Source organism: Pantherophis guttatus, chromosome 1 (assembly GCF_059756535.1).
Source record: "Pantherophis guttatus breed Tessera chromosome 1, ASM5975653v1, whole genome shotgun sequence".
NCBI lineage: Eukaryota > Metazoa > Chordata > Lepidosauria > Squamata > Colubridae > Pantherophis > Pantherophis guttatus.
Window position 1 is genome coordinate 98,230,225 of NC_142063.1, and position 23,578 is coordinate 98,253,802.

The 23,578-nt window shown below is 33.5% G+C and overlaps 1 protein-coding gene across 2 annotated transcripts in view; it reads left to right on the forward strand.

The window, feature by feature from the left end:
- Nucleotides 1–23,578, forward strand: part of SBF2 (SET binding factor 2) — a 227,759-nt gene that overhangs the window by 178,604 nt on the left and 25,577 nt on the right. Inside the window, exons 19-31 of one of the 2 annotated variants that reach the window (XM_034417071.3) lie at nucleotides 1,626–1,885; nucleotides 1,989–2,161; nucleotides 2,416–2,489; nucleotides 3,289–3,484; nucleotides 6,017–6,144; nucleotides 6,780–6,955; nucleotides 7,668–7,813; nucleotides 7,902–8,100; nucleotides 12,002–12,198; nucleotides 14,841–14,978; nucleotides 15,858–15,953; nucleotides 20,861–21,048; nucleotides 23,116–23,292. In XM_034417071.3, the coding sequence (XP_034272962.1) occupies nucleotides 1,626–1,885; nucleotides 1,989–2,161; nucleotides 2,416–2,489; nucleotides 3,289–3,484; nucleotides 6,017–6,144; nucleotides 6,780–6,955; nucleotides 7,668–7,813; nucleotides 7,902–8,100; nucleotides 12,002–12,198; nucleotides 14,841–14,978; nucleotides 15,858–15,953; nucleotides 20,861–21,048; nucleotides 23,116–23,292 (2,148 nt within the window). The remainder of the gene's footprint in view (nucleotides 1–1,625; nucleotides 1,886–1,988; nucleotides 2,162–2,415; nucleotides 2,490–3,288; nucleotides 3,485–6,016; nucleotides 6,145–6,779; nucleotides 6,956–7,667; nucleotides 7,814–7,901; nucleotides 8,101–12,001; nucleotides 12,199–14,840; nucleotides 14,979–15,857; nucleotides 15,954–20,860; nucleotides 21,049–23,115; nucleotides 23,293–23,578) is intronic. The other variant, XM_034417072.3, reaches the window with a different exon arrangement.

The window sequence follows — 23,578 nt, forward strand, 5'->3', positions numbered from 1 at the left end:
CAACTTCTGTTTTGTCATCATAGCCCATATCAGCAGTTCCTGGGTTGTAGATTCTATTCCAGGGATGTTTGAATAAGAAAATTTTAGTGCACATCAAATCACATATTGTGATCATACACAAAACCAGTGCTTAAAAAATTAAGGAACAAGTTAATCTGTTAATTAATCTATATACAAGTACATTGTTTCTTTGAACACCTCAGTTATATAATGGGTTAAACCAGTGGATTACTTCATACATCTTTACAGATTTGTTAAATTTTATGCAGTTTGAAATATAAGTTGATGATGTTCAAAACTATATTTTATATGATTAAACTTTTAATAAATCAATTATTCATTGATTTATTAAAATTGATTTTTCAAGGATATTCATGTCTTTGAGTAAATTCAGAATGAATATGGAGTAGATAAATCCCCACTTTGATTTTATTTTTTATTGTGATGAAAAACATTCATTGCTTGAATTTGGTTAGACTTCTGCTATGAATATATACACATCATTTTTTCATTGCTGCATATTCTTCAATTTTGGTCTCCCAATCCTGTGTTGACAGCAATACTTCTCTTTTCCAAAGTTGCACTAGATTGATTATTACTGCCATCAAGCATATATTTTAATAAATTGTGATTTTTTTTTCAGCTATATTGTGTTAGATCACACCTAATAGAAATATTTGTGGTTTTAATTCAAATTTTAAGTTCAGAGATTTCTGGTTGTTTTGGTGCATTTTTTCCAATACTTTTGAGTCTTTTTGCATAACTACCACATATGGTAAAATGTTCCTTCTTTGTTGTGGCATTTTCAGTATGTATTGTTCATGAATTATCCATTTTGGCAATAATTGAGTTCTATGCCATCTGTAAAATATTTTGTACCAATTTTCTCTCAAATTGCAGCTTGGTGTAAATTGTGTTTTTTTTTTCTACAGTTCTTCCTATTGTTCCACTGTTCTTTGAAGTTCTGCATTCATTTTATCATACCATTTTTTACTAGTTCATTCTCAGCATAAGCCATTCATAAAGAAATAGCAACTTTATATCACAGAGCAAAGGAGATAGTCCATAGGAAACTTCTAAAGAAAATTAGACTTGAACACGCCACTCTTATTATTCATATATTGCCACGTATTCTTTGGGCATTTGTCAAAAATAATTGGAATAGTACTTTTTAGTAGTTTTTCTTCTTTTATGTTATGTTCTTTTATGTTATGTTATGTTTTTACTGGGTCTGATCTTGAAAGTATTGGAAAATGGAATACAACTTGAGATGGGAATTTGGGAGGGAAAATCTGAATAACACATTGAGAGTTGGAGCAGCACAAGACCCTACCTGTGAAGGTCAGTTGTCTCTTCACATACCCAATAGCATGACTATTGGAATGATATAAAAGCTGCAATCCAGTATCAAGTCACTTTCTGATTTTCATTCCCTTTGAAACTTTGTGTTATCTTTATCTTTATGTTTTTTTATTCTTCATCATGGTATCTTGAATATATTTAAGACAAAGTTTTCTAATTTTTTCTCACTTTGATTTTTGATTTGATTTATATTCTTGTTCTAGAGGAGGAAAACATTTTAGATGTTGGAAATAAAATTATATCTAGCTATTTTTCTTTTCCAGGAGAAGTTTTCCGAAGACCAAGGAGAAAAAACTGCTATGGACTTGGCAGCTGAGCAGTTACGTTTGTGGCCAACACTTAATAAAGAGACTCAACAACAGCTGGTACAAAGTGAAGAAAGCATGGTCTTCAGCCAAGCAATTCACTTTGCCAACCTCATGGTATATCTGTTAGTGCCACTGGACACCAGTAAAAACAAACTGCTAAGAATGTCAGCTACAGGAGACTGGGAGAGTGGAAGCAATAGCATTGTCACAAATAGGTGTGTCTCAGTAGAATTCCCCCATCGTTACAATTTGTTGTCATACAGAGTGATCTATTTTCTTACCTCAACTGGATGTAGCTTACTGGAATTGCTTTCTTAGCATTGCAGGCAGTGTTGCAGAGAGCTATGATACTGAAAGTGGTTTTGAGGATTCTGAAAATAATGATGTTGCCAATGCTGTGGTGCGCTTCATTACCAGATTCATAGACAAGGTTTGTACCGAAAGTGGAGTTACACAGGATCACATCCGAAGTCTTCATTGTATGATACCAGGTATGAGGAACCATATTCTTGTCTTGAACTCCTCTCATAGGGAGATATTTTGTTCTGTCTCAGAAAAGATAATCTTATTTGTATACTGTACATGTGTGTTCTTTTCAGGTGAAAATGAGAGTTTGTTAGTCTAATCGTAGTCATGTCTGAACTATAGCAGGTTTTCTGGAGCCAATTTTTAGAATGGATAAGCTGTTTTGTTAGTCTGTTGTTCTTATTGTATTATGCTCATTTGGGGTGGCATTTATTCCTAGGAATTGTAGCCATGCACATTGAGACTCTGGAGGCTGTCCATCGAGAAAGTAGAAGGTTGCCACCAATACAGAAGGCAAGTATTTCAGGCTGTTTATACTGCTTTATAGCTGTGAGAAATACAGCCAGTTGGCAGCTTCAGCTTTCCTTTTTCTAATGTGTTTGATAACATTTGAAAAGTTCAAAGTATTCCTAGAAAACTAATAATTTCAACAGATAAGCAGCTTTTCTATAATTGTGAAATACACACCAGAGAAAATACTGTAGCTCAGCCAAAACTCTAAGTAAAACAAATTGCTCTTGTATGTACACTGTCGCTTTAACATCCATTATATGCTGTGACCCAGCTTTAAATCAAAGAGCAGTTTAACCAGTAAAGCTTTTTTCTTTAGACTGAAGAGTAATTAACTAATCAAAACCTTTTCTCACTTATCCTTAGTCCCAGTAGCACACTAGTAAATAGTTGAATTCTGATCATGAATAATGAAAAAAGATCTATAATATTCTAAGGATCTACAATATTCTAAGAGTAGGGAAGCAGTGATTGCCTAACCGATATAATTAATCCCTTCTTACAGGGTTCTTGAATCAAATAAAAAAGGGAGATGAGTATTCTGTCCCAGAGGATTATTAATTTTCTATAGGTGGAGCATCTCTTCCAATTTAATAGGCAAAATCTGGTTATAGAAGAAAAAATGCTCCTGAATGGAAATCTTCCTGAATTTGCAGAAAACATTCGATCCTGCTCTTTCAAACTAACTTTGCCAGATTTGTTATAAAATACTGTTGTAATAATCATAGACAAAAAGTATTATTTGAAATTATATTGTATTTGTTATGTTGCAAGTTTTTTTTAAAATTATCTTTGGGTTCAGCCTAAGATTCTACGACCAGATTTGCTACCAGGGGAAGAGTTTGTGTGTGAAGGACTCCGTGTGCTCCTGGATCCTGATGGCAGAGAAGAGGCAACTGGAGGATTGCTTGGAGGCCCTCATATTCTTCCTGCAGAAGGAGCTTTGTTCCTTACTACGTACAGAGTTATATTTAAAGGCACCCCTCATGATCAGCTAGGTACGATGTTTGTTATGAGTGTCAAAATAATATGCTTTCCAGAAGCCATGAAAGATTGACTTATTTATTAATCATTGTTATTGTTTTATTATTTTAATGCATTCTAATTTAAAAGTTTCTAAGCCATGCAGAGTTGTCTCTGACAAGATAGGTGGCATAAATTTAATCAATCAATCAATAAACAAACACACAGATTAACTATCTTCCAAACCTACATATCTTTTATACTGCTTCTAAAATAAAATTCATTCGAAAGTAAGATTTGTATTAAGATTTTTAATATTTTACTCAGAATACCTTTCTGCAATCCCTACAGTTAATTAAATGCAGAATTGGGTTTATTATGTTCTGTCTATAAAGTGGACATGCTATCTATGATATTCTGTGATAGATTTGCAAGAACTGAAAATAAAATTGTGACTATCTAGAATTGCTTTGACTCCATAATTAGTGCAATTCCATTATTAGTAAATACTGTCTAGTCTAGTTGTGCTGGGTCTTGATATTTACTGTGGCCATAAACCAGCATAGGGTTTTTTTAATATGTATTTATAACTATTAAAATAAATCTGCATTGACATCAAGTGAGTTTTGAAACATTGGTGCTGACTTTTAAACCTTGTATATCTTAGAATATAAGATTATTTTCAAGAGCTCTCTTCCATCTGTTTTGTCCAAATGAAGATAGGCTGATGAGTATTTTAAAAAAGAGACTTCCTTAGTGCTGATAAGAAGGCCCACATCTAAATATCACATCATTATATTTTCAATGCCATGGGAATATTTTACCCTTTTTCAAGAAATTTTCAATTGTATCTTTATTAGGTCTATATTAAGTTAGTATGTTTGTTTTTGCATGTATTGAATGTATGGCTTTCTTCTTTCCTGTGCTGTTGATTTCCTATTTTATTTTTCTTTCTCTTTCCCCTTTTCTTGTTCTTTCTGTCTCTGTCTCACACACACACACAAATCATTTTTTATATTTTGCTGTCATAATAAAAAGCACCATCTCCTAGCATATGCTTATTTAAGTGAATATATGATTCTAAAACTAGTAGTTGTTAGCCAGCAACCATTTCTCTAATCTCAAGACAGTTAAATACGCATCAAGATAATAGAAAGTGGCTTGGTAATTTCCTTCATTCTCAGACTTATATATTATATTTCCTTATGATGGCTCAGATCATTTACAGATGGTTTAAAAAAATCTTGTCTGGTTACATTATTTAAAATAAAATGAAAGCTTAATATTTATGGCTCCAAAAAATAAAGGATTTATTTTTTATTACAAGACAAGGAAATTGATGTTAAATATTTAGGTAAAGTGCTATCCACCAGGATTCCTTCAACTCCCTATTATTATTTTTAAGGGAATTAATAAAAGTATACTATTTCAAAATGCCATGAGAATAGTAGCATGAACAAGCATAGAAACATTTATCTTAGGTATGAGGAAAAATAACAGCATTCCATGATTAGCATTACTGTTATTTAAATGTAGCTATACCTTTCTGAGGATAAAAATTTTAGTGTGCAATTTCTGTGGGTTTTATAAAAATAAACTCCAATTATTTCTAGACACCATGGAAACAGTGGTAGAAGTGATTCATCAATATTTTTCATCAGTGCTTAGAATGAGAAACAGTGTAGTAATATTTCTACATTCAGAATAATAGGGATAATTTGTACTGGCATGGTTGGGGATGATGTTCACTATTTACCCAGATTGTTGGGGGCAATATGCTGACTGATGTAAACCGCTTAGAGAGAACTGTAAAAGCACTATGAAGCGGTATATAAGTCTAAGTGCTAGTGCTAGTGCTATTTAGCAAATATATGCTAAGAAAAACTGTTTCTGTGATATAACAAATAACAAGGGTGACATCACTGGACTTGCAGTATTATTAAAAATGATTCAAGAAATATAATGCATAATATAAAATATATTATCTTTATCAGGAATACTGCTGCAATTCATTTTTTGCCTGAAGTGGAACTAAAAATTGCATCTACAGTTCACCTAGCAAAGCCAAAAGGCTTTTATGTCCAGACAGCTTATTTTGACCCATGAGACAGGAAATACCACAAGCAACTATTTTTGTCTCTTCTTGTCTTGTCTGCTAGATGAGTATATTAGTTCAGCCGGCTAAAAATAGCTACTTCCGGGCAGCAGAAAGTATCAAAACAATAAAGGTACAAAATTCAGTAAAGGTATAGAAATAGCAAGGATCAGTATTGTTGGCACTAGCCTATCTGGTTTGTCTATTGATAAATACATTTTTTTTTCAAAGAGTAAAGAAACTCTTTTAATAAATATTAAGAAAATGGCGCAATCATTGGAAGTATGGGGAGGGGGGATTTAAATTAAAAAATAGATCAAAGCCCTAGGTGTAATTTATTGGTCCTTGAAGTTTTAATTCCTTTAGCCTTAGCATAGGCCTTTTGTGCAGTCTGACTTCCTCATATATGAATACATCTTCCCAGTTGCCTGACTTGATCTATGATGCAATATTTCTCTCCTGATATTCTTAGTTGGAGAACAAACAGTTATTCGCAGCTTCCCTATTGCTTCAGTAACAAAGGAGAAGAAAATTACCATACAAAACCAACTTCAACAAAGTATGCAAGAAGGACTGCAGATCACCTCAGCTACCTTTCAGGTAAATAGAATATAAAAACCTCATAGATCAGAAATATTCTTATTTTGAAAGTCCCGTTGATTTCAAAGGCCTTTACTTTGTAACTACTCTGGATACCTTGAATGAGAAAGCGAAATAGAAACTAATTGAAGTGGACACCTGCCCACACAAAACACTTCTACTTGCTCTTCATTGCCTTTTTGCTCCTGCTTATCATCCTGAGCAGAACTGACAACATTCTCCTGAGATATATTTGACCCAAGGTGCTTAAATCTTTGTTTGCAATTGTATCACTCCACACATGGGTTTTTAAAAGTGGGTGAGAAATAATATAGTCTTATTATATATAGTGCTGAAACAATATATTCCTGGTATCAAACCCAAAATATATTACTGTCTAACTTAAATTCTCCTTTTAACTATAAGTTTAAATGTTGTTAATTATAAAAATGTGTTAAAATAATATATTTAAAACATTTTATTCTAGTTGATTGACATGCACTATATTTTTTTAAATGATGTATTAAGATTTAAAACTTTATAATGATGTTTAACTTAGCAATACCTTTTTCTATTTCCCTATACTGAATATTCTAAAATCTCTTCATATTTCAGTTTTTGTTTTATTTTTTCTTATTATATCTTTTTATTTGCAGCTGATCAAGGTAGCTTTTGATGAGGAAGTGAGCCCTGAAGTTGTAGAGATATTTAAGAAACAGCTGATGAAGTTTCGCTATCCTCAGTCCATCTTTAGCACTTTTGCTTTTGCAGCTGGCCAAACAGCACCTCAGATCATCTTGCCAAAGCAAAAGGAGAAAAACACTTCTTTTCGGTAATGATTGCCCCTTTTATTTATGTGTCACATTTATTAGAAATATTATTTCAATGTAGAAATATAGAGTGGCATGGTGGCCTAGTGGTGAACATGCTCACCTCCTACTTGGAAGGTTGAGAGTTCAATCCTAGGTAGTGGCAGATGTTTCTCTCTCAGGGTGCAAAGAAAAAATATCTTCTGCGAACTCAGAATAAGTGTCAGGAAGGGCATCCAGCCAGTAAATGCTGAGCTCCATCTGGTTGCCCCAATTCTACCCCAAATAGGGACTACAGGATTGTAAAAAAGGAGGAAAATGTTCTTAATTTTAGTTGATTTAGATTTTACACCATGCTTTAACAAAGGAGGTAGTGTCATATATTTGAAATGAAAACCAAATTGTAGTGAAAATGAACAAGTAACATTATACAATATTTACTGTGATCAACTCACACTTCTGTATTTCTGATTATTGAAGGAGGAAATGCATTCTGAATGTATATTTAAAGTACACACATGAAAATGGTTTGGGAAAGCTAAACCTGTGGGCATAATAGCACTAGTTCTTTCTGTTGGAAGGCATGGGGACTCCACAGTATGCCCCTCATTGAAGTAAAGCCTAGCAGACCTCTTTCCTCCAAAATAGGTCTGCTAGCATTCTCTTTCAGCAAAACTTGCTAGCATTTTCTTTCAGCAAAAGTAAAGATATTTTTACTTTTTTTTCTGAATTTAGCACTCTTTCAAAAACAATTGTAAAAGGAGCAAAACGTGCAGGGAAAATGACAATTGGCCGGCAGCACTTACTAAAAAAAAAGACAGGAACAATCATGGAGGAAAGGGCAAATCGTCCTGGATGTAATGAAGAAGATGATGTCTCAGGTAATAATTGATTGAAGCCTCTTTTTTTGCCACTGTCTTATTACACAAGTCACTGTATGCTAAGCTACTAAAACTATTGCAACTTTAGTTTCAGATGACAGTGAAATGCACACAAGTGGTACTTTGAAAGCATCAGAAAAATCAACAATGGAGCAGCTAGTGGAAAGAGCTTGTTTTAGAGACTATCAACGTTTGGGGTTAGGAACCATCAGTAACAGTTCTTCACGTTCAAAAACAGAATACTTTCGAATAACAGCTTTAAACAGGATGTATTCCCTTTGCAGAAGGTAAACCAGCTTAATTATTAAAATAGATCTAAATTACATGATCCACTTGTCACAATTTTTAGTCTATATTGCAAATGGCTGAAAAAAGATAATTTGTCTCTGTGGAGGGAAGACTTCTAGAGCAGAGGGTTTGTTTGTAAAAAATCTCAAATAAAATTCCTGATGTCTACATATTGGGTTAGGAAAGAGAGTGCTTCAATTCAGTGGATGTGATATGGTATTGGGCCAGTAATTGGACCCTTATATTTCTAAACAAGATGATTGTTTAATCATTGTTTAATCTAGTTGATCTGCGTGCAGGTGTTCATGAGATACCAACATTTAAAAATCATTGTATCTACAATTCCTTTTCTTATTGCAATACTAACCTGATTAATGAGCAAATAAAACATTTTAGCTTTTAAAAAATTTTGATAGGTATGTGCACATGTAGAAGCTGAAGTATACATAGAATATTAAGAGTTAAGGGGATAGTCAGAAGTTATGATTTCTGGCATTTAGTAACTATAAGACTGCTCAATAAAAATGCCAGAATCTTTTTTATTTTTTGATGGGTATTTGTTTAGATGTTCATAATCTTCCCATTACAACTATTTAAACACTTCAGGCTGGATTCAGATGGATAGTTTAGGAATGTTATCAGTCACCGGGTGATTTCCCTTTATAAGCATGAGTCTGGTATCCTGCTCCCTTTGTACTTTGTACCCAGTACTTAACTACTGTAGTTCTGGTTTTGTTTTGTTTTTAATTTGTTGACAGGGGTCTACTAGGGAGAAGACAGATTGCTGCTGAAAATGGATCACTGTCTTGTAGAGGTTTTTTAAGAAGTTTTTTTCCTCACTATATCTTTGTGAGAACTGTTCTCAGATATAGAGAGCAGTATCTTTTATAACTGCCCATCTGTATCAAATACTGAAATATTTTTTTACCAAATTGGTTTGTTTTTCATCCAGGAACTTTTATTCCAGAACAGTTTCATCCATGATTGTGGTGTTAAGTCTGTGTGTGTGTGTGTCTGTGTGTTTCTGTCTGTGTGTGCGTGGTGGTAGATAGCTCATGTGTAGCTATAGATTGAAAAACAGGTTGAGAGAAGACTTTGGTATTGATATAAGCGGGCAAAATAAAGCAGAACTTTTTTAATGAACTGCATGAAATAGAGTAATATTATTAAGATCAAGTTGTCTGCTAACGATGACCTGTAAAATCTCACACAGAACTCCCAACTTTAGGTTGCAGCATCATAAATGGCTGAATGAGTTGAATTGCAGTTGATCCAGAAAAAAATTGGCTTGGTTGCCCAAGCAGACAGCATCACGGAAATAAGCATTTCAGAGTTAATGTTGAATAGAGACAAATACTTAATGCTTAATTACAAGGGGCCCTGGAAAGGTAGATGAAGGGGGCCCAGAGTTTCAGCTACTTCACTACTATCTTTATTCCTGTTCCTCTTCCTTCAGAATTCTATCTCTTCCAGGAAGCCTATGTATATGAATTTATTCAAATTAAATAAGATTTATTGTTGTACATTTTCCTTACAAATTATCACACTATTGCTGACATTAGTTGTGTAAATGGCATCTTAGGCAGATCATTCATACAATGGTGCACGAGAGAAAACTCCAGTACATTTGCACCAATCATTGGAATATGAAAAAGAAAAACATCCAGTGGATTTTGCAACCACCCTTGGGAATATATTACTTTCATAAGAGCTTAATTACTTTATTTTTTAAAATTGTGTTTAATGTGCAAGTTTGTGTTGTGTATTTCCAAAACATACAGATCATCAGAAATATTTTAAATGTGTTTATTTTCATATATGCACAAAAGTCCACAGACACTTTCATCCAAATTCATCTTATTTAAAAATGTTCCAAAACTCTAGAATCTTGTTGGAAAACTTGAACAAAACTTTTCAGCCCAATATTTTTTTTAAAAAAAGTTATATAATCAGCTATTTGTATACTACAGCATTAAAAAGATTTTGAGGCAAGCCAGGGTTCATTTCTTCTCAGGGCCAAAATATTGATTGTGTTTGATGTGTACATTTGAAACATCTAAACTTTCTTGTTCATAGAAACTAAGTATTTATAAACAGCTAGTCGTGGACAGATATGAAATGTACATGTTGTTTTCTTTATTGGTTTCTGTAGTGACTGCCTTACTTGCTAAAGATGCCTTCTATAATATAAAATATTACTATCATTATAAATAAAAATAATATAATTAAGCTGTTAGAGCAAAATGTTGGGATAGAATTACTGGGATAATTCAGCAGAATGAAGAAAAGGACCTTTATGTGTTCCAAAGAGCACGAGTCTGTAAAACCATTGCACTAAATTATTGTTCTGATAACCTTATGAGAACAATATCCAATATCCAATAATATGTTAGGAATTGTGCTGGAAAGAACTGAACAAATATGACCAAGATTCCTTCTTTTTAACTACTTATTGCACACACAAAAAACCCTTTCCTTATTTTGAACTTGCAGAATTGAGTACGATCAATAAAGATAGCTGTGCATTCAGCTTTGCCCATTCCCACCTCCAAAGAATCAGAATAGAGCTGGAAGGGACCTTGGAGTTCTTCTAGTCCAGCCCCCTACTCAAGCAGGAGATCCTATACCATTTCAGACAAGAGACTGTCCAGTCTCTTCTTAAAAATCTCCAGTGATGAAGCACCCACAACGTCTGAAGGCAAGCTGTTTCATTGGTTAATTGTCCTCACTGTTAGGAAGTTTCTCCTCAATTCCAGATTGCTTCTCTCCTTGATTAAGTTGGGAAGAAATCTAAGGGCTTTTGGCAATTACACACACAAAGCACTTACAGTAGAACCTATCACCTCTTTCCTGATTTGGATCAGTAAAAATTAGTGGAAAATTTCATTGACTATAATTGAAAAGAAAATCCCAGCATCTCTGATCAACATTAGCCAAGTTGGAAAAGAGATTAGCAAGAACTTGGCAGTCAGAATTTTTGGCAATAGTTAAGCAATAATTATTGGCTGTTCCCTCAATACTGTGTATTGATGCTCTGTTTTGTAAAGGAAATAGTGGATTAAAAATAAGCTGTTGAAGTAAAAATATTTTCATCAATCTCCTATAAAAATATTTTCTGCATTAAAATTGCCGCTTCTGGATGATTGCAATGCTTACCCTACTACAGAACAAATCCCTACCAATAAAAAAATGAATGGTATTAAAGCCACTAGCAAATTGTAGGAAACCAGGACTCAAAAGGAACTGATGAAAAGAGCCAAAGGAAAAAGTCCACCAGCAGAAAGTCATTCTGGGGGTGGGTGGGGCAGGGGTGATATCTTGACCTCTCAATAGTGGACAGGTAATAGAATCTATTTTACATGTTCAATTGTATGAAAGCAATGTTTTTGAATCTGCTTCCTGAAGAGTGACAAAAAGCTTATTTTAATAATGATCAAGTAAAATGATGACAAAGTTTAAATATGCAGGTTTTTTTCTTGAAGTGATTTACAATGCATATACAGTATATATTTTTAAAAGCTTATTGGGTGGAAAGATAAACAAGAACACCAATGCCCCCCCCCGAACAATTTTTAGATGGTCCAATGAATAGCTTCTGACTCTCTGGGCTATGGCAGATTTGACAGGAAATGACCCTAGCCTGGGAAATATCTGTTAAAACAGATGTAAGTGATATGTTGATATGTTAGGTGGTCTTTTTTGGGTTGTTGCCACTGCTTCTCGGTGTCAGAACAAAGGTGTTTATTAGCTCTTGGAGTTTTCAGATGTTCTAAGTTCACACGGTGTCTAATCTGCTGTTATACTGGAAATTTATCAGGAGAATTCTGTAACGAAAAGTCACATGAGCTTTTCTTTATAACCAATTCCATTGTATGACCTCCCTTTTTCACTTTATTACAGTTACCCAGGACTGCTAGTGGTACCCCAGTGCATACAGGACAGCAGCCTGCAGAGAGTAGCTCGCTGCTATAGGCACAATCGCTTGCCAGTAGTATGTTGGAAAAACTCAAAAACAAGTACATTCCTGTTTCGAGCTGGTGGTTTCCATGGGAAAGGCGTTGTTGGCCTTTTCAAATCACAAAATACACAAACCTCAGGTGAGGTTATGTTTTGTATGAATTATCTCGTAGAATGGGAAGGTGTTTATATCATCAATTGTTATTACATTGCATCAGTCTTTACAAATACTTTAGGTCTTTCTAAAAAAGTTAATACTTTCTCCAAACAAGTGCCTCCAGATGTTCTGGATTTAACCTTTACACAGGCAAAATACAGTGGTATTTAAAATGCACTTGGAGGGAAGTGGAATGGGGAAAATTATCTCAATGTATCATGTATCATGGAACCTACATCTAATAAATGCAAAATTATTATGGTTCTATCTTGTTATCACTTTTAGGGAATAAGAGAAAAATGTTTAACGTTTTAACTTATTTTTAAAGCTTTATGCCTGTTCTGCTCTGCTATGTAAACAGAAGAAATGTTGCTTAGCTAAATCCATAGTATCATTCATAGACTGTTTCTCAGTGGTGGGATTCAAGTAATTTAATAACCGGTTCCCTGCCCTAATGATTTCTTCCAACAACCAGTTTGCCAAACTGCTTAGAAAGTTAACAACCGGTTCTCCCGAAGTGGTGCGAACTGGCTGAATCCCACCATTGCTGTTTCTTACTCATTAGGATATGACACTCCCCTGAATAACCCCCATGCCCCCCACAAATGTGACTATTTGCTAGGCAGTGAACTAAAATGAAAATCAGTATTTATTGTATGAGGTAAGAGTGGAAATATGGTTTATTATATGCTTTGGTAACCAATTAGTATTATTAGCTTGCTTGAAAAAACTTGCCCTATGGAATTTTTGAAGAAGATAATAAAAAAGAAATGAATAGTTATGTGCAAGTTACATAAGCCATGAATCATTCAAGAATTTAAGATGTGAATAGATTTTAATTGCTTAAATATTTCCAGCATAATCCTGGGAATACTATACTGCTTTGTATGAGTTTGTGCTTTGAATGTATCCACACAATAAAAGAAAATTCTTCGATGTCAGTAATCTACAAATAATTGCTCTGCAGCTTTTGTTGGTATGTCTATATAGGTACTTTCAAGTGTTTAAGTGCAAGAATTGAGCAATTGGAAAGAAAAGGTATCACCAAGGATTTTGGATTTGCCCCAAGAACAAACCATCCCCAAAGTTATTGTTTGCTTAAGCCAAACTATATACAAACAGAGACTGTTCTTTCTTATCATCATTTTGTTTGGGGCAAAAATAGGTACAAGGCTCAGAAACTAAGGAAAAGATTGGAGAGGAATAGGAGTGCAGGATGAAATCGAAAAAGTAGTAAAAGTGAATAATATAGGGAAAAAGCGAGGGAGAAAATGCTGAATTGAAATAAGGATTAAAAGAAGTAGTAGTCAATATCTAAACAGGCAATGGCGAATGTTAAAGGAAGAATAGAATAGAATAGAATAGAATAGAATAGAATAGAATAGAATAGAATAGAATAGAATAGAATAGAATAGAATAGAATAGAATAGAATAGAATAGAATAGAATAGAATAGAATTCTTTATTGGCCAAGTGTGATTGGACACACAAGAATTTGTCTTGGTGCACACACTCTTGGAGTACATGAAAGAAAAGATACATTCGTCAAGGATCATAAGGTACAACACTTTATGATAGTCATAGGGAAACAGTCAATATTAGTCTTAAGGATACCAGCAACAAGGTTACAGTCATACAGTCATAAGTGGGAGGAGATGGGTGATAGGAATGATGAGAAGATTAATAGTAATGCAGACTTAGTAACTAGTTTGACAGTGTTGAGGGAATTATTTGTTTAGCAGAGTGATGGCGTTTGGGGGAAAATGTTCTTTAAAAACCTTTATTAGTTATCTTTTTAGGCATTATTTGCCATGTTCAGGTTCCCTGGATGTTTGCACCTCTGTTGAGATGTGGCCATTTATTTATTGAATTTGCTGCACAGTTTCAGGTATATTTTGAAAATGATTAGGCAGTGCTTCAAGCGTCATATGAGTCTTAAATCCGCTCTGCTTTTCAATAAAGTGTTCCTTTTTTTTTCAGGCTTCTTCATAAGTCTGAAGAAAAGGTGTGGTTTCTTTGTAAGTTAATTTAATCAGTTCAATGAAACAGTTGCATCTTTTTTTTCAGGCTTGTGCAAAAGCCCTCCAAAAATGAGTTTCTTTAATAAACAGCAGAGTGGTGCTATGCTTCCATGAGTCTGAAGTATTTCTTCTGAATCTTTTTCAGAGCATGCATTGCACAGTTCTGTTATTCATGCTCATATGAGTAGACCAGTGGGAGAACAATATATGGAAGAGCAGAAAATGCTTGTATATCCACAAACAATATTATACTGTACCTACTGAAATAGTAAAGGTATCTTCATAAGGATATTTTAGAAGCAGCTCTTCATTAATACAGTAGTTATGTTTTGATTTCATCTGCAAACAGAACATTAAAATTGCCTCATATTACTTTCACAGTGATAGATGGTTGTATGTCTTATCCATGTTGGGAGGTATGACATTATATTGTATTTATATTTATTCAATTTTATTTTTAATTTGAATAGTTATATTTATTTTATCTGCCCATAATCAAAAGAGCAGATTTAAACACATCAATTGGATGCTGTTTTCATTTCAGAGAAGTGAAATAGGTTGTACAAATCAAGGGTATAATCTGTTTCCTGCATTTGTTTGCATAGCTCCTACATCACTTGAATCATCAAGCAGCATAGAACAAGAAAAATACCTTCAAGCCTTACTGAATGCGATTTCTGTCCATTGCAAATTGAATGGCAATAATACTCTTACCATCAGACCAGCAATTGCTTTATCTCCAGGTAATATGATCCTTTTGGATAGCTTGGTTAAAATCCAACATTTAAACAGAAAATGTTATGTTTATAATGAACTTTCTTCTAATTCGATTTTCACATTATAATCTATCATTGCCTTAATAAATCATTGCCTAGATAGCTGATTTGTCTCTGGAATTTTTGCAAGTATACTTTTCATATAAATGGCAGTATATAAAGGTAAAGTACTTTGAACTGAAGTAAAATTGCTAGCTAGTGAGATTCTGTGCCACATACGTGAACAAATGTACAGGACTTTAGATCTATTATAAATTTACAAGCAATTTGAAATGCTTAACATAGCTGTATCAACATACATATAAATATATCTTGAAGGCGAAAGGTTAAAATGTGATATGCTTTTTGCAGAATAGGTCTGGATAAAGCCATTAAGAAATGCATTAATATTCTATTTCAGTTGTCATGTGATGAAACCTGTAGGGTTCAAACAAAGGTAACGCTGCTGTTTTAGATACAGGAGCATGCAACTTGCCAAGTTTGTCCATTTGGCTTAATCAGTTGGTGAAATCAATTGTATCTAAATTCTGGCTTTTTCATAACATAACCCCGTCACCAATTGTGCATGCTTTGCTTCATTTGTTGTTAAATACTTCGATTGTGTTAGCCATGCCTAACTTCCTGTGATGCTGCAAATGTATACTTGCTATTTCTAATTATGTGCAATGTCTCTTAAATGTGGGAAAGTGGCAGTAGTTAGATAAATGAACCATTAAAAGAATATTTCTATATATGTGTCACTTTTGTTTTCAAATATAGGGTTCAAGTTAGGGTAATATATAGGCAATGTGTCAACTTGAATGATATTCTACTTTTAATCTCTCCATTCTTTTTGACTGACTTTAGGCACTGAAAGGAGGGCTTCAAGAATGTCTACTGTGTTTAAGCAGGTAGTGCCAGGACATTTGGATGTAAATCTATCCAATAGCTTTGCTCGAGGAGGTTAGTAAGACTAGTTCAAAGCCTACCCATGGATGTAAGGGTGATTCTTGCATTTTGCCTCACTTGATTGCATTATACACACATGAATTATAACTTTTTATTAAAATTGCCTGGTCTGCATATCAATACAAGAGTATGCATTTTGAAATAAAGATTGCAATGCAAATGAATATGCATGTAGTTCTTGGCATTTGGGATTGGGAATATTTTGCATTAGCAGTAAGGACTGGTAACAATTATGTTTTCTAGATTTCAGCTGTGGACATTTTATCAGATGGGAGATGCCATCAACAGCATATTTTAGGTGGAATGCTAGGTGGGCCACCTATCATAACATTTACTCATATATTACTTACACATTCAATATTTGACCACATGCACAGAATATGAAACTACATATGGAGCACCAGGACAGTGTTTTCATAGAATAGAATAGCCATGGCTTCCAGCAGCTGTTCTTTTCTACACATTCACAAATGTGGATCATTAAAGTAATAAATTTTAATTACCTGTAAAACTCAATTATTCAATCAAGATGTTTAATATTGAAACAACTTTCATGTAAAGATATTAATACTATATATTGAAATGAGAATGTCTACCCACAGCAGAATTATTAAATATAATAAAATATTATAACTCTGAGCATTGCTTTTAAACATCAGTTTGTTGTACTGATTGCACAGCCACTGCAGATTCTTACACAGCTGAGGTGTATGTAATCAACCCTTCATTTTAGTAAAATAATAGGATACTCTGTCCCTAATGATGCCCTTCAAATTGCAGGAATATGCTTTTTTTAAAAAAAAGTAATGTGATAATGTAAAATGACCAGGATTTGACTGGGGAAAAGATATAATTCAGCTGATATATTCACTATAGATGATAATGTTTTAATAATGAATAGATTAGAAACTAATGGAAGAGGTTCTTTTAAAATACAATAAAGCCTTTATTGTGATAATATTGTAAAATTATGTAGTTTATCGTGTGGTAGATCAAAAGTGACAAGAGACAATAGGCTTATGAAAAAAGTTTTACTTGTTAAGACTGACACTTGAAGAACAAAATGCCTCCAAAATTAGAGTTGTTAGAATTAAACTGAATCAAAATTATCAGTGTTTCACAAATCACGTCTGGCTACTCTTTCATTGTGGATTTAGAAAGCAATAGCTGTTTGTTGTTGTTGCTATTGATAGGAGTTAAAATTATTTGCTCATCTACTGCAACTCACCTAGAGATCTGCCAGTAGATATCAGTCTTTTTTTTTTTTACTATCCTTAATATAACAAATTAGGGACAGTGCTGAATTTGGAAGTCAAATTTATTTAATTTGGGATAGATGAGGTATAATGCTGTGGATTGGCTATAGCAGTAGAATCAGCCTGAGAAGGATTATGTCTACTAATAGAGTAGAATAATTGAGTAGACATGTTTGCACTAACTTCTAGCAAGACCAGTCATTGTATTGGTTAGAATGCCTATGACAGCATGTAAGAGATTCATACGCATTGTATTGGAAGAATGTAGTTGCCAAAGTCACCAAAAGCTTGCCTAGATTTATTCTGTAAGCAGTCCAGAAAATATTTAGGCTTCCCCTAAAACTAAATCTAGGAAAGCAATAACTTTCCTTCTATATAATTATATAATTTCTCTTCCAGTCATTGCTCTCATAAAATCTTGATATAATAATGAAACATGCTAGGGATAAAAACAAAATATATTCTTTTTTTTTCTTCTTTTACATGACAATTTACCTCCATAATGCAAGGAGTACCAAAAAGAAGCTCTTTACTGTAACGGTAACTGTGAATTCAGCCTTGTATTTAATTTAGAACTTTCGTGGCAACATTTTTGTATTTTGGGATGAAATATCTTTTCAAAACATTCATTATAGTATTAATATTTATTTGTTATCTTACTTTCAGAAGAATAGGTATATTAACTGACTGTATAATGTAGATTTCATATAAAAGCACTCAATTTCTTGGAAATCTCAAGGAAAAAAATCAAAACCATAAGCAAGGAAGCTGTATTTAGAGTGATTACAACTATGAGTATAATTAAGTTCAATTAAATGCTAAGTGAATATTCTTGAATGATGTAATATGTATGTCAATTGATTCCAATTGCCAGTAGATGAATAGAAGATAGCCATTTTTTAATATGTTCCCTGTCTTGATTATAAAGAATACAAAAATAGAGGAAAACTGCCTTAGTTCGCGGAAACATCATACTGAAGTACATTCTTGGTCAGTTATAAACACTGTCTTTATTTTTTAACATAAAGTCAATATTTAAAAGAGAAGAATTGTGCCACCCATCCTTATGAATCTATTATTAATAAGGGAGTTAGATTGCGAAGTTTATGTGAACAAATGATTGTATTTAAGAATACAGTACAAATAGCTAGAAATAAAGTCTTTAGCTTAGGTTTGAATTACAGGGTACTTAATCAACTGTATGAATAAGGTTTAACATTCAGGTTAACTTTCAGCCACCTAAATATTTATTAAATTGTAAGATTAGTTGAATAAAATGTTTAAAAAAGAATGACATTCCTTGTTTCTCTCAAATTATTTAATGCTTTTTTCTTCAGAAAAATTTAAAATCAACGCTAAAATGCTTTTCCTTAAGAATCAAAAGTCATTTCAGTGAGTTTCTATTTAAATATACAACTCCTTTATACAGAATGATTTAATAAGTTTAATACCATAATAGGACTAGATGTTATGTTTAATAGTCAATGTACTAGTGTTATACAATAGACCAAAATTTTGCGTGTTAATAATTTGATTGCACAAACACATGCTTTGCATGGTGCTTGAAATTAAGAGATACAGAGATAAATTTGTTTGGTCTTTCACCCTGCACTGATTTTATTCTTCTACCAATAAAAATAAATAATAGTGATAAATTGTGAATTTTGAAACATTTTTCCAGAATTTTTTTTTTCATAGTGGATACTCTTCAAATTGGTATAATTCACTGTCACATGGCTGTTATGCAGGTCTACAGTACCCATAAATGTTATCCTATATTACAGCTGATCTACATTTTTCTCCTTGCAGCTTGATTTAGAGATTGAATCCTTGATGCTAGCTGTTAAAATTCAAATGTTACAAGCAATTGTTTTCATCATAATCAAAGCAGTAGAAATATAGAAGTAATCTTTCTTTTTTTTCTGTTCAATATGTTGTGGCTGCTTTATTGCAATGTCTGCCCCATTCCTTTTCCTTTTCCTCCTGTCCTTACTGATAACTGCCAGTGGTTGGGTACAGAGATAAATGTTTCCAACAAATTCCAAATTAGAAAGAATCTAAATTTTCTCATCTCTTTTATGATGTGTATCAATGCACCATAATGAAACTAGGTTGGTTTGATTAGGCATGAAATATAATTGCCAGGCCATGTTCTTGCTATAATATACTATGGAGTGATTCATAGACCCATAAGCATTATCTTTATTGCAAAAAGGACAGAATTATGCTCAGATCACTTACCAAAAACTAAACCATGAAGAAATTTTGTTACACAAGTACTCTTGTTCACATAAATATTGATGGTTATTAAAAAGGGAATAAATGTCTAGATTATAAAATAAAATAGTGCATATATCTATTTGCTTGTTTTAAGTATTATCTTATGATCGCAAGAGATTTGAAAGTTTATATGTCCTTTAATCACTGTAACCCACCACTGGCTAATGTGGTAATCTGCATGTGCTTTTCAATCTGTTATCATCGCTTTTTATGTAGTGCAAGGTATAATCAAGCCCTGTTTTAATAATGGCAAAAGGGGAATTTTTAGAAAAATGATACAACATGATCATTTTGTCAGCTAATGCTCTGGGTTTTGAATGGCAACTGATTGTTTAATTATTTATTAGTAATAATAAAGATTGCATACCGTTTTCTTTATTTCAGAGATTACTTTAAATAATAGTTTACCACCTTCAGTTTCATCACTAAAAGTCAGTAGGCTGGCTTTGTATGTAGGTGGGACAATTCCTATCAGCAATATTTGTGTGGCAACACTTCATTACTTTTTAATCATATCACTTGCTATTGTACAGTTTCTCAGTAATAATATCAGTTGATCTGGAATTCTCAGCTGCATTATTAATGGTTGTTAATAAATCCATAGAGAGCAATGACCCTCAGACCAAACATGACTTATATTTTAATACACTTGCTGTTCTCAAAGAGCGTGTTACTTCATATGACAGTTTTCTAGGGCCAGAAGAGCTGAAGAACCATTGGTGGGAAACAGAATTTGCTTGTCTCTATTACATGTAATGTCCATCTACACTGTAATGGTAGTATATTTCTGGCATCAGCTAGATTGCTCAGATCACATGATTAATTTCAGTCTCAGTGCATAAGGAATAAGAAATCACATGCCCCAGTTCAATGTACTAATGTTAGTAGTAATACAGGAAGTGGTTTTGTAATGGTATATATGCCAACAGCATCGTATTAATTAGTAACTGCTTTTTCCTATTCTCTAATCCCAATGCAAATTAATGCACCTCACTTAAAAAAAGCTCACACTGTTTCTAGGTAATGTGGTTACACAATGTCTATAGCTAGCTGAAGATACAGAAAAGTAGCTTTATAAAGTATTAAACATGAGGTGATTTGAATGTGATTATTATGGTAAATCATGGTTATCAATTCAGAGCAGGTTACATTAAACATGTGTTTAATGTAACTGATTATAATATATAATATATTATATATAATATATAATATATATTATATATTATAATAGTGTTTCAGAGTAATGTATATGTAGGACATTTGCAACTGCCCAGAGTCATTGGGAAGCAGCATATAAATTTAATTTAAAAAGCTCATGTATGTGAAAATACAAAATATTTCATAACATTTTTAATTTTTATGAAGGTGTGTGGGCCAGTCTTCGTTCTAGTGGTCGATTTATCAGCACTCAGATGCCATTCCTTGATGTGGGTGCAAGATTAGCTGGAAAAGATGGTTCACCTTCATATACCAGCAGCAGTGCCTACTTGCAAAACCGACTCCTCAAGCGACAAGCTGCTCTTTACATATTTGGAGAAAAATCTCAACTCAGAGTATGTCTGTTTTCCATATACTTCTAGGCTTTGGGTGGAATAATATTACAACTTATTTATAACTGGAATGCAACACAGCAGTGAACTGTGCACAATGGAATGCTCTTGGTTTCAATAAGTCTTAAATCTCACAGTTGTGCTGGACTGCAGGATCTCAGCTGAAATAGCATAGGCACAGGGATTCTGTCAAGTCTTTCAAGAGATACTCAATGCGTTATTAGAAGCAGCAAAATCAGAAAGAAAGGGAGCTGAAAGCCACTAAGAAGCATCCTGAAAAACCTTCCTAAAGGCCTAAAATGGTATCACCGAAACTAGTCAATCCAGTTTTGAGGTACTGGAGAATACATGAATGGAATGCTGCAAGTTTCATGTGGCTCGGCGAACTCAGGTTGCCCATCCCTGCATTAGAATATAATGTGTGCAGAGCTGCCCCCCACTACACAGTGACCACTGAGAACAATGCATTGAACTTGATACCTGGAGCCTAACAATGTAATTTCATTATTAGTTTTAATTATTAGTTTAATTCTGTTAAAATTAAAGGCTATTTGTCACAGTCCATTCTTTTCTGTGTGATGGATGTTGAATATTCACCCATATTTGGGCATATCTAATAAACAAATACCATTTTTACATATGATTGGAAAATCTGAATATGATTGTATTTACTTACCGTATTTTTCGGAGTATAAGATGCACCGGAGTATAAGACGCACCTACCTTTTTTGGTGAGGAAAAGAAGAAAAAGAAATCTCCCTCTACCTCTGCCTCTGAGCAATTTTGTCTCGTTGCAGCAAACAGCCTGCTTTACTTTCATTTTCGTTTTCAGCATAGCTTGATTAGCACAAGGGGAAAAAAAATCTGCTCCAGCAATTTACCTCTTTGCAGCAAGCAGCAGAGCCCTGCGCAAAACAGCTGAGAGCAAATCAGCTGAGAGTCAGGAGGCCGATCCAATCAACTTGTGCTAATTAGGCTGTGCTGAAGCTGAAAGGAGTTGTTTTTTCTTGCTGTTTGCTTGCAAGGAGGTAACTGCTGCGAGGCAGAGGCCAAAGGGTGGGGGCCAGTGGGTGGGTGGGGCTACATTCAGTGTATAAGACACACCTAAATTTTCACCCCCTTTTAGGGGGGAAAAAGGTGCGTCTTATACTCCAAAAAATACGGTATTCTTGTTCAGTGATGTATTTAACATATTTCATTTAACATATTTCATAATAGCATTTCAGTGATTTTCATAAGGAAGCTTATGACACAAAATGGTAGATTCAATACCAAATTTTAAAAGTACCTTATATCATAGTTAAATAAGCCAAGTAAATTACAGTCAAATGTATAACAGTTGGCTCGAGACTCATGAGTTAATTAGGGCATCTGTCGGAACTTTGACAAACAGCAACAAATGCCATAAAACTTTTTAAAATTGATATCTAGTGGTGATTTTAAAGCACTGGTTGATTTTCACCCAATCAACAGATTTCGATCCAAACCATATCAATTATATATAATATTAACAGTATGCATAGCAAAATGGCCCTGCCACATTTATAGTGGTGTCCCAACAAAGTAACATAAATTGAGGAATTCAGAACCTCTCAAATCTACATAGCACTTTTATGTTCAGTAACATCAACTCCTAGTATCCAAAGCCCCTTTCCTAGACTATCGGAAAAAGGGGAAGTCCAAAAATGTGGATTTTTCATTATCATTTTTCATATTATTCTAATTAGATTCCAGGAGAGAGAAAAGTCGGGGTCTGCATTAGATTGATTTTGTAATTTTGATACAAGGATCTGCATAATACTAAAAAAAAGCTGTACTGTCATCACATTACAGCAAAATAGATCAAAAAGAGAGTTGTGGGTTGTGAGGTCATTTGAGTTTTGCAGCCAAAAATCAAATACAAAGAAAGTTATGTAAGATACATACTATATCTAGTAATGCCATGTCATTTCAGGTCTCAGAAAAAATGTTCTTCCAAAAAAATGGGGTAGGAAAATTAAATCCCTTAATAAATAGTTTAAGTGTATGTTTAAAACAAATAGCATAAATAAATGCCTTCTTTGTCCACAGGGCTTCAAACTTGATTTTGCTTTAAATTGTGAATTTGTTCCAGTTGAATTCAGTGACATCCGGCAAGTGAAAACTAGTTTTAAAAGACTCATGAGTGCTTGTGTTCCCAGCAATATTCCAGCAGATTCTGAAATAACATTCCTTAAAGCTCTTGGAGAGTCTGAATGGTTCCCTCAGGTAAAGTGATATGGGGCAATCATAAATGTTTGTGATTTCTGAGGGGAAACCAAGGCTATTTTGATTCTGTAAAAAAAAAAATTTTTTTTTGTGCATTAAATAAAATCTGTATTTTTATGGAGACAAATAAACATCAATCAGTGAATATTTATATTATGGCAAAATTGATTTAACCACTGAGATACTCACTTAATCACAATCAGCTATTAAAATGTTGCATTTGGCTATAATAATTTAAATCTACTCTTGAAGTCAATTTCCATTTTCTGCTTTTAACAAAAGAAAT